The 12,485-nt window shown below is 34.7% G+C and overlaps 1 protein-coding gene across 4 annotated transcripts in view; it reads left to right on the top strand.

Moving 5' to 3' along the window:
• DYNC2H1 (dynein cytoplasmic 2 heavy chain 1) overlaps positions 1-12,485 on the top strand; it is a 393,081-nt gene that overhangs the window by 159,205 nt on the left and 221,391 nt on the right. For all 4 annotated transcript variants that reach the window (XM_086338264.1, XM_086338263.1, XM_086338267.1 and 1 more), the window contains 3 exons: positions 616-757; positions 1,335-1,444; positions 11,788-11,886. In XM_086338264.1, the coding sequence (XP_086194390.1) occupies positions 616-757; positions 1,335-1,444; positions 11,788-11,886 (351 nt within the window). The remainder of the gene's footprint in view (positions 1-615; positions 758-1,334; positions 1,445-11,787; positions 11,887-12,485) is intronic.

The following is a 12,485-nucleotide window of genomic DNA, read 5'->3' as shown; positions in this document are numbered from 1 at the left end:
ACAGCATCATCTTTCAGGATTTGAAATAGCTCAACTGGAATTCCATCACCTCCACTAGCTTTGTTCGTAGTGATGCTTTCTAAGGCCCACTTGACTTCACATTCCAGGATGTCTGGCTCTAGGTGAGTGATCACACCATCGTGATTATCTTGGTCGTGAAGATCTTTTTGTACAGTTCTTCTGTGTATTCCTGCCACCTCTTCTTAATATCTTCTGCTTCTGTTAGGTCCATACCATTTCTGTCCTTTGTCGAGCCCATCTTTGCATGAAATGTTCCCTTGGTATCTCTAATGTTCTTGAAGAGATCTCTAGTGTTTCCCATTCTGTTGTTTTCCTCTATTTCTTTGCATTGATCACTGAGGAAGGCTTTCTTATCTCTCCTTGCTATTCTTTGGAACTCTGCATTCAGATGCTTATATCATACATTGTTTTAATATCACAGCAAGATCTAAGGTCTTGCTGGTATTTTTATATTTTGAAAATTGTATTTAAGATAGGTAATTACTTTAAACCAATGAATGATTTTTTCCTAGTAACGAAGCTTGAATTTTTGAAGCTTTTTTTTTTTTCCTCTTAGGACATATCCATCTCTCTCTCTCTTTCTCTCTTTTTCAGGTTGCAGAGATCACAGAAGAATTAGCTACTCTTCCTAAAAGAGCTCAACTAGCTGCTGCCTTTATTACATATCTTTCTGCTGCTCCTGAGGGTCTGAGAAAAACCTGTTTGGAAGCATGGACCAAGTTCACTGGTCTTGAAAGTTTGTATTTAGTTAAATCATCAATTTGAGGTTTCAGTATATGAAAAGCATATCTTTTGATTTTTGTCATTTTACTTTTTTTAAGATTAGGAAAACTTTCTGTAAGTTAATGGATACCATAAGTGCTTAATTTGCTAAATTCTACGAATGTTCTGAGAATCGATCTATTATGATGACTCTTGTCCCCCTAAAATCACTTTTCAAACTGAGACCACTGAATTATTTTGATATTGTATGAATGCACTTAAACAAATTTATTAATTTTTACACTGATTTCATATGGTAAAATGAGATGTAGGAATTCCAAAATTCTTTGTGAATTTTGTGTTTTTTTATAAATTAATATAGTTGTGAAACATTTATTTAATAGAAGAAAACTAATTCAGTTGTTTCATTTCTTTACATCATTAATTTTTTTTTTTCTCTTTAACTTCTGGTACTAAATGCAGAAGGATGGATTGAATATTAAGAATGATCATTGGACTTTTGTTGGAGTATATTTTAAATAGTTTTATTCTCTTTTCTTCATCAATCACAAGATTATTATTTAGTATCACTGATATCTTTAATTTTTCAGAATTTGATCTGAGGAGATTTCTTTGTACTGAAAGTGAACAGTTAATTTGGAAAAGTGAGGGCCTACCATCAGATGACCTTTCCATAGAAAATGCTCTTGTTATCTTACAGGTAATTAATCTACTTAACTTTTCTCATTAGAAATGTTTCTTTTGAAGCTTGCTCCAGGAAGTAACTTCTTAAAATCCTTAAGCTTTCACAGTTAGTCTTTAGTTACCTAAAAGTAAAAATATTTTCCTAACAAAAACCCATTTATGATTCAGTTAGCAACTCTACAATTTTTAGTGTAATTTATTTTTATCTCATATAAAATTATAAATTAAAATGGTATTATTTTGATGGCTGAATATTATTAATTGAACTTCCTAATATGAATAGAAACATTTTAGGGATACTTGATTTATTTGGCTGTATAGTTCTTCCATCTAAAGTATATTTTTAAAAAAATTTTATACTTTTATTTCATTTTGTTTTATAAACAAAGTTATGCAGAATGAAGATAGGTAAGTTTGGGTTATAAATTGAAGATGATCATGTGCATATTTTGGAAAATTTTCCTTTTCTATAGTGTGTGTTTCCCAGAAGTCATTATTTAGAATTGAAACTATTATGCCTCAATTAGCAGTGAATGTGAAAACTAAATTCAAAACCTTGTGTACAAGCAAATCATTTCTTTGTATGAAGTTGAATTTTTACCATTGATTTAATTTACCTTTCTGATATAGAATTTGAAAGATAACTTGTGCCTCTTGAAAATGTTTCATTTTTTTCTATTCTTTTTATCTGAATAGTTTATATTACTAGTATTTTCTTTTACTCTACAACTCTTTTCTCTGTCCACACACCATTTCTTTATCCTAAATGCTTCTCCTTAGGGAGTGTAAGTCATATTATTATAAGATTCATATTGGGGTCCCTGTTTATTCCCATGTAATTTATTGTTTTATTCACCTATCAACTGACTCTACTTTGACTCATTACATTGGAGTCTTACTAGTAGTATAAGAGTCACTGAACAAATATTAAACAATTTTACCTTCTTTTAATTATATTTGGCTTTATTTTTTAAACATTTTTATCATTTTTCACACTAGAATTACAAATCTGGAACTCTAAATGTGTATATACTCATTATAGCCTAGTACTTTTTATCATGTTTGGTATTCTTTTCCCAAGGTTTCATAGTTGCTTCTTCATTTTCAGTATTCCAAGAAAGCAGTTGTTTGAAGATTTTAAAAGATTAAGATTTTTCTTTCTTATTCCATAAGAAATCAGAGATCTTTAGAAAAAAATTTTATCACAATTGTTTTTGTTTTTCTAATAATAGTAAGTGAAAATATTTACTTTTCTATTCTGAATTTGTCTTTCATGATAAATTTGGTAAATGTTGTCTTTGAAGTTAATTTTCATAACAAGCTTAGTACACTTTGTATTTAATATTGCCAGCTTTCTTATAGGCACATACGCATTTATTTGACAAAACAAAGGGCTTCCCTGGTAGCTCAGCTGGTAAAGAATATGTCTGAAATGCAGGAGACCCTAGTTTGATTACTGGGTCAGGAAGATCCCCTGGAGAAGGGATAGGCTACCCACTCCAGTATTCTTGGGCTTTCTTGGTGGCTCAGCTGGTAAAGAATCCACCTGCAATGCAGGAGACCTGGGTTCAGTCCCTAGGTTGGGTAGATACCTTGGAGGGGGTATCTTACCTTATCTCCAGGATACCTTACCTGGAGAATCCCCATTGACAGAGGAGCCTGGTGGGCTACAGTCCATAGAGTCACAAAGAATTGGACACAACTGAGCGACTAAAACAGCATGACAAAACAAAACCATCTGGAAAATTTTGTTAGAGTTAATTAATTATTTTGTTGAAATGAGCTTACCATTGTGTTCAACATTCTGTCTGAGTTCTAAAGTGGAGTAGGTTTAAAATAAACTGTTGTAGTTGAGGGTGTGGTTGGATAGTACAATTCTGTAACATCTACTCATTAACATTACCATGTGATATGAAATTAGATGTCTCAGTGTTCACAAGATGTGGTTCTGGGAGTATTTTCTGAGAAAAAATGACAAGATGTGATGAATTAAGTATCATTTAACTATAAAAAAGCTTTTCAGAGATTCTTTTCTTAGGGCACTCTTTCCCAGTTTCAAGGCCTGTAGCCACTCCATCACTTATAAGCTAACTACTTATTTGTGCCTTGTATGTTCAAAATTATTCCTTTGTGTTATCACAAAGGGTGCTTTGGAGTTCTCATATTTGTGTTCAGTTAACTATTGAAGTACATGTGTTGTCTGGGTGAGGAAATAGTCAAATAATTATCTACCAGTGGCCTTGTAACAAAGGCCATTAGTTCTGTTACATTAGCAGAAGGCTTCTATGACTGTGTCCTTGATGAGCAGGGGAAGAATTTGGTCACGGTGACCATATGTCCTGGATTGCTTGGACTATGATTTACATCTGTTATCCTGATGTAATTATTAAAAAAATTTGTTTTGGATGATTTTATGATCTTCCTACTTTTGTGAAACTCAGGGGATAAATGGAGAGTATGAGACCCAGGTGGCACGGTGGTAAAGAATCCGCCTGCTGGTTCAGGAGACGTAGGAGACGCAGGTTTGATCCCTGGGTTGGGAAGATCCCCTGGAGAAGGAAATAGCAACCCACTCCAGTGTTCTTGCCTAGAGAATCTCGTGGACAGAGGAGCCTGGTGGCTACAGTCTATGGGGTTGCAAGAGTAGGACATGCCTGAGCGATTGAGCGTGCACGCACATGTCTATTAGACACTGGAGAGGTGTGAGTAAAGAGCATCCAGAAAGAAGATGGAAAATATGATTCATTTAAATTTCACAGTATTGTAAATTTTTCTTGTGAAGACATGTACTAGGTATTTGTTTTTTATTGTTTATGGACGGTTCAGTGTCAAATTAGTTTTCTTTAAACCACTTACATATTTCTGAGAATGTTTTCCCCTCCTGCCATTTATTGCGTGTTGAGGAAATGCAAGCTAATTTGGTATTAGTCTAAAGAATATAGACTTGTAAATTACATTGAGACAAACCTTTGTCATTAAATCCCCGATACATAATAATAATCAACACTTTCGTATACTGTGTTGCTTGTGTGTGCTCAGTTGCTCAGGTGTTTCCATCTCTTTGCCACTCTATAAACTATAGCCTGCCAGGCTCCTCTGTTCATGGGATTTTCTAGGCAAGAATACTGCAGTGAGTTGCCATTTCCTTTGATACTCCAAATCCAGGGATCCAAGTGGCATCTCCTCTGTCTCCTGCATCGGCAGGAGGGTTCTTTACCTTTGAGCCACGTGTGGAGTCCATTTTGTTCATATATTATTATTTAAAAATTAATAAAAGTAAAGCACTTAAATACTTAACTCATTTAATTTTCAAATCAACCCTATTTAGTCAGTCAGTCATTTCAGTCACTCAGTCGCGTTTTGACTCTTTATGACCCCAGGTACTGCAGCACACCAGGCCTCCCTGTCATCAATAACTCCCAAAGTTTACTCAAACTCATGTCATTGAGTTGGTGATGCCATCCAACCATCTCATCCTCTGTCGTCCCCTTCCTTCTCCCGCTTTCAATTTTTCCCAGCATCAGTGTCTTTTCCCGTTAGTCAGTTCTTTGCATCAGGTGGCCAAAGTATTGGAGTTTCAGCTTCAACATCAGTCCTTCCATTGAATATTCAGGACTGATTTCCTTTAGGATGGACGGGTTGGATCTCCTTGCAGTCCAAGCAACTCTCAAGAGTCTTCTCCAACATCATATTTCAAAAGCATCAATTCTTCGGTGCTCAGCTTTCTTTATAGTCCAAATATCACATCTATATATGACTACTGGAAAAACCATAGCTTTGACTAGATGAATCTTTGTTGGCAAAGTAATGTCTCTGTTTTTTAATATGCGATCTAGGTTGGCCATAACTTTTCTTCCAAGGAGCAAGCGTCTTTTAATTTCATGACTGCAGTGACTGTCTGCAGGGATTTTGGAGTCCCCCAAAATAAAGTCTGTCAGTGTTTCCACTGTTTCCATCTATTTGCCATGAAGTGATGAGACCGGATGCCTGACCTTAGTTTTCAGAATGTTGAGTTTTAAGCCAACTTTTTCACTCTCCTCTTTCCCTTTCATCAAGCGGCGCTTTAGTTCTTCTTCACTTTCTGCCATAAATGTGGTGTCATCTGCATATCTGGGGTTATTGATATTTTTCCATGCAGTCTTGATTCCATCTTGTGCTTCATCCAGCCCAGCATTTCTCATGATGTACTCTGCATATAAGTTAAATAAGCAGGCTGACAGTATACAGCCTTGACATACTCCTTTCCCTATTTGCAACCAGTCGTTTGTTCCCATGTCCACTTGTAACTGTTGCTTCTTGACCTGCATACAGATTTCTCAAGAGGCAGGTCAGGTGTTGTGGTATTCCCTCTCTTTAAGAATTTTCCACAGTTTTCTGTGATCCACACAGTCCAAGGCTTTGGCATAGTCAGTAAAGCAGAAGTAGGTGTTTTTCTGAAGCTCTCTTGTTTTTTTGATGATCCAGTGGATGTTGGCAATTTGATCTCTGGTTCCTCTGCCTTTTCTGAATCCAGCTTGAACATCTGGAAGTTCACAGTTCACATACTGTTGAAGCCTGGCTTGTAGAATTTTGACCATTACTTTGCTAGTGTGTGAGATGAGTGCAATTGTGTGGTAGTTTGAGCATTCTTTGGCATTGCCTTTCTTTGGGATTAGAATGGAAACTGACTTTTTCCAGTCCTGTGGCCACTGCTGAGTTCTTCAGATTTGCTTGTATATTGAGTACAGCATCATCTTTTAGTATTTGAAATACTCAGCTGGAATTCCATCACCTCCACCAGCTTTGTTCATAGTGATGCTTCCTAAGGCCCACTTGACTTCACATTGCATGATGTCTGGCTCTAGGTGAGTGATCACACCATTGTGATTATCTGGGTCATGAAGATCTTTTTTGTACGGTTCCTCCGTATATTCTTGCCACCTCTTCTTAATATCTTCTGCTTCTGTTAGGTCCATACCATTTCTGTCCTTTAGGTACACATATTATCCTTTTGTAGATAAGGAAGTTGAGATGCAGGAGGGTTAAGTTTCTTTTTTTTTTTTTTTTTGAATTTACACAATTTTATTTATTTATTTTTTAATTTTATTTTATTTTTAAACTTTACAATATTGTGTTAGTTTTGCCAAATACCGAAATGAATCCGCCACAGGTATACATGTGTTCCCCATCCTGAACCCTCCTCCCACCTCCCTCCCCATACCATCCCTCTGGGTCGTCCCAGTGCACCAGGCCCAAGCATCCAGTATTGTGCATCGAACCTGGACTGGTGACTCGTTTCATACATGATATTATACATGCTTCAATGCCATTCTCCCAAATCTTCCCACCCTTTCCCTCTCCCACAGAGTCCATAAGGCTGTCCTATACATCAGTGTCTCTTTTGCTGTCTCGTATACAGGGTTATTGTTACCATCTTTCTAAATTCCATATATATGCGTTAGTATACTGTATTGGTGTTTTTCTTTCTGGCTTACTTCACTCTGTATAATAAGCTCCAGTTTCATCCACCTCATTAGAACTGATTCAAATGTATTCTTTTTAATGGCTGAGTAATACTCCATTGTATATATGTACCACAGCTTTCTTATCCATTCATCTGCTGATGGACTTCTAGGTTGCTTCCATGTCCTGGCTGTTATAAACAGTGCTGCGATGAACATTGGGGTACACGTGTCTCTTTCCCTTCTGGTTTCCTCAGTGTGTATGCCCAGCAGTGGGATTGCTGGATCATAAGGTAGTTTTATTTCCAGTTTTTTAAGGAATCTCCACACTGTTCTCCAGAGTGGCTGTACTAGTTTGCATTCCCACCAGCAGTGTAAGAGGGTTCCCTTTTTTCCCACACCCTCTCCAGCATTTATTGCTTGTAGACTTATGGATTGCAGCCATTCTGACTGACATGAAATGGTATCTCATAGTGGTTTTGATTTGCATTTCTCTGATAATGAGTGATGTTGAGCATCTTCTCATGTGTTTGTTAGCCATCTGTATGTCTTCTTTGGAGAAATGTCTATTTAGTTCTTTGGCCCTTTTTTGATTGGGTCATTTATTTTTCTGGAGTTGAGCTGTAGGAGTTGCTTGTATATTTTTGAGATTAGTTGTTTGTCAGTTGTTAAGTTTCTTGTTTAAGGTCACAGAGCTGTCTAAAGGTAAAGCCAAGATTCAAGCATTGCTGCCTAGCCAGTCTATGCTGTAAGATTGCCTTTGAGAGATATGTGTTTATGGTTCTGTATATGTTTTAACTTATTTATTTCATGTTATTTCCATTATTGTAATTCTGCTTATGTTATCAAAAGATGAATTTTAGTTCTATTTACAAAATATTTCTATCCTTACCCCATTTGTGCTTATTAAAAATAAAAATAAAGTTGTAGTTTTATAAATGTTTCAAAAGTAGTTTCTTTCTTATTGGATGAAAGTCAGAAGGTACAAACTTTCAAGTATAAAATAAATAAGCACTAGGGACATTATGTACAACATGATAAATATTATTACCACTGCTGTAGATTATATATGAAAGTTGCTTAGAGATGAAATCCTAAGAGTTCTCATTGCAAGGAAAAAAAAAACTATTTCTTTATTTTGCACCTGTATGGTATTATGGATATTCACTAAATTTACTGTGACCATCATTTCATGATACATGTAAGTGAAATCATTGTTTTGTACATCTTAACTTACACATGATTGTCAATTATATCTCAGTAAAAGTGGAAGAAAAAAATCGCTTTCAAAAATGTCCCCTAACTAATCTTTTTTTCCCCCAAGAAGAGAAGAATTAAAATTGATATCATGTGTCTCTAGCATTTGACTTCTGTTCTGAGCTCCTGATCTGTAGTTCTAATTTCCTATTAGATACTATTTTCTGGACTTCTGTATGCAGTTCAAACTTTGTCTTTAATCATTAACAAATTTTTTTTTTTAAGTTTAGAATCAGTGGCCAAGTATATATAATACATTTTCTTTTTAAAAAGTAATTTATGCTTTAAAGTAACTGAGATGTTCAAAAGGTTCCTTTTTACAGTAGGAGGCTTGACCCAAATTGTTCTAGCCAACTCTGCCCTTGATATTGTTCTCCGTGACACACATTATGTTGTCGCACACTTCCATTATGTACTATCAATAGGGGCTGTATTTGCTATCATGGGAGGATTTGTACATTGATTTCCACTATTTTCGGGCAATACCCTTAACACTACATGAGCCAAAATCCACTTTGCAATCATATTTGTAGGTGTAAATATAACTTTTTAAAACTAGCTTCAGGATTCAAATGATATTACCAGAACATCTCTCTCTCTCTTTCCTCCATCTTAAGAGATGGATTTATTCTTTGATATTCTTAGATGGATTTATTCTTAGATAGGTTCTGCCATGTGTTATTGATAGACATTGATGACTTGTGGGTTTTACCATTATCGCAGTTTATGTTCTCAGACTAAAGATATCGCTTACCATCCTTTCTATTATTTATGTCAGTCCTTAACAAAAGTTTCTTATTGATTAGTTTGAATCACTTGCTCACCCCTTGTATGCAGTTCTGGAAGATTGATAATCCTGTGGGAAATGCATGATTGGGGCATGCATGCTAGGTAAAGGTAGCTGTGTTCTCTAAGAATTGTTTCTCTTCCTCCCTGACTTATTATAACCTGCTTCTCTTCTGTTTCCTAATGCTGGAGATGTCACTGTCTTGGTCTAGTAATGCAGACTGCAAATCATTCTTAGCTATGTCTCTTTAATTGTTCATTCAGTTAATTACTCAGCCAGTCTTCTCAAATCTGTCTCTCAAATGTGTCCTGAATTCATTCTGTTGCAGCCACGCCTGCTGCCAGTGGCTTCACTCAGGCCTACCTCATGTTGTGGTAAATATATCATAATAGCAGTTGGTTCCTTGCCCCCAGTATCAGTTCCTTCATTGTTATTGGACTGATTCTCCTAAAATGTTAATCTGATCATAACAATTCCTTGAATAATATATTTCAGTGACAGCTCATTACCTGCAAAGAAAAATTTCATTATCCTTAAACATGGCATGATCTTTACGATCAGAAAGACCTCTGATTACTCCTACCATTTTATATGCATCATCTTTGCCTAAACTTTTTTTTGGCCATCACTATTTATATTGATAATTTATTGCAAGAAGCCAAAAGAGTCAATGTATAAAATTTCAAAAATAACAAAAATACCTGTACTTTTTACTCCAACTATACTAAGTCACTGGTGGTTTTCCAGATACTCCCAGGCTTTTCACTCTTCTCTCAATCATGCTGTTGTCTGGACCAAATTTGCTTTTTATTTTTTAACTTCTTTGCCTGGCTAAGTCCTATCTTTTTTAATCTAGTTTGACTTGAATTGCTTCCCAGCAGCTTCCCTTAACTTCACTTACTATCCACTTATATAATTTTGAGTTATCTTTGATTTAAAAAATTTTTTCATTTTTTGCTTCTTTATTGGATGGTAGCCAGTAAGGGTGAGGGAATGTATTTTGTTAATTTTTGTATCCCCTGCATTATATGGTAGATGAATGAATAGCATGAATGAATGAAAGCTCAGCATTTTTGGATCTATAATTTGTTAAATGTAGAATTTGACCACATTTAATCATGGAACACACACCTAAAATATTCCTTAGAGGTCTTCTCTGTGTCTCTGAAGAAGTATAAATAAGATGAACACAAACTTGTAACTGTTCTTTGAAATTCTTAGGCGTATTTTCTGTGCTAAATACATGATTTTTTGAAACATTATCTTATTCTCTTTTTAACTGCTTCAGATCATTGGCTTGAAATCATGGGTAAGAACTTTTTAAAATTTAAAATAATTATTTTTGTAGTTAAGCAAAATCTAGTTTACTTGTGGAATGTTTGCTATTGAATGCTGGCATAAAATGACATCTAAAACCTAGTGTGCAATACTTAAGAGGTTTACTAGCCATGTTATTTTGCTTGCAATTGCACATGTATGTGGTAGAGCAGTAAGTGAAGCCTCCAGAAGTGGATGCTGGGTGAAGATCATATAGTGGGGTAACACTGGGGGATTCGTGGTGTTAGTGCTCCCCTCTGGATACAGGTAAAAAGAGGCTGCAATATTTAGAGAGAATTTTAAAACAGTAATAAAGCTGTTTTAGAGTCAGTCAACTCTTTATTATAACTGTGTGTTGGCAGTTTTCAGCATCATCGCAGATAAATGCTGTTGATCTCCAGGGCATGTTATCCCACCATCCCCCTCCCCCTTGAGATGCCAGTAAGGAAAAATCTGTGTCCTTATTAGAACTACCCCAGTTCTAAGTCTTTACTTTACTGTTACCCTCATGTGTTATCTTTTTTTTTTTTTTACAGTTAATTTTATTTTATTTTTAAACTTTACATAATTGTATTAGTTTTGCCAAATATCAAAATGAATCCACCACAGGTATACATGTGTTCCCCATCCTGAACCCTCCCCCCTCCTCCCTCCCCATACCATCCCTCATGTGTTATCTTATGCTTATATCCTGTAACTGAATTATGTTTTTCAAATAAATGTGAAAATTTAAGAAAAATTGGGTCAGTTGTTATTTAAATCTGATTTGCTAGGTAACAATGACTATTAGATGGTTTAAAATTTATCATATATTTATGATATATGATCAACTTAAATATATGTAAATATACATAAATATATAATTGGCTTTATATAGGTAAGTATATATGTAAAGATATATAAATATATAATTGGCTTCCTTTCATTTTCTGAATGGCATGTGTATGTAGTTTTCTAATTTTATGTTTATTTCAGAGTTTAATTAGCACAAGGTGTGAAGTAATGAATTTAGTTCATAGTTCGTTAGATCTTAACCAATCATCTTATGTAATTTTCTCTTCTAGGATAATCCTTTTGTAATAGTAATTATGTATACTACTTTAGAAAAATTAGTCTTAAAATATAAATACTTATATCACTGATTATTTCAGCAATACTTTTATGATTAGCTCTTACTTCGTTTATTCAACGACAGAATATCTAAAGTTTAGGGAATGACTTGTGTATTTTAAAACCAAGAAGAGAAGTGCAAATGGCATCTACTTAGGACTAGAATGCTTGCTTACTGTGTTGTTAATGTACATTTTCTGTGTTATTGTAAATAAAACTGTATTCTAACTTTACTGTGATTAAATTTAATAACCTAATATTAATTTCTGATAAAATTTATTAATTTTGCCTCCAGTGGAGCTAAAAACAACCTTCATTTCCTCGTTATAGTTTTATATTTGTGTTCTTCAAAACCTTAGAGAAAAACTCACTCATTAATTGTTTAATAATTTTTAGGAAATGATTTTCCTTTAATGAAAGCTTATAATTTTTCTTTTTTTTATTTAGAGTCGAGTATGCCCATTTCTTATTGACCCTTCTTCCCAAGCTACAGAATGGTTAAAGACACATTTGAAAGACTCACGCTTGGAAGTTATTAACCAGCAGGTGTGTATTACTTACAATTTAGATACCAAGTAGTAATGGAGTAATGGCATCTTATGGTGACAAGAACTCTGGGTCTGTAATCAGAAAACATAGGTTCAAACCGAGTTCTTATAACTTACCTGGCATGGGCCCTGGGGAAAGAAATGTAGCTTTCTTAGCTTTCGTTTTATAATTTGTAAAAAGGAATAAGAATCTTTGATTCCTTCTGTATGCAAGGTATTGATCTAAGCCCAGGGATTTATGTTAGTAATCACAGTTCATGCCCTTATGGCGATGACAATTGAGTAATTAGTTACACTAAACAAATAAGCATTTATACCAAATTATGATTAAAGTTAAGTGCTATAGAAGGGTGCTATAGAAGTAAGTTACTTAGGGACTTAGGAAAATCCCCTGGACTTTTAAATTTCCTCTTCATGTAACTCAGCATTGATCATTTGTGTTGTGTCCTGAGATTTGACAATCGGTCAATGAAGTATAATAGTGTTTTGTGTAGTGACTTCTCGCAGTCATGTTTATCTTGCCAAAGAAATTATTTTTCATGTTTTTTGAGAAAGTCCTAATGCATGGTTAATTTTTTAGTCAATTTTTAAATTTAA

The sequence above is a fragment of the Bos grunniens genome, chromosome 15 (assembly GCF_055505025.1).
Source record: "Bos grunniens cultivar Pamir isolate PY7600 chromosome 15, Bosgru_T2T1.0, whole genome shotgun sequence".
In the NCBI taxonomy this organism is placed as follows: domain Eukaryota; kingdom Metazoa; phylum Chordata; class Mammalia; order Artiodactyla; family Bovidae; genus Bos; species Bos grunniens.
Note: the sequence above shows the minus strand (reverse complement) of the source record. Positions and strands in the feature narration are given on the sequence as shown.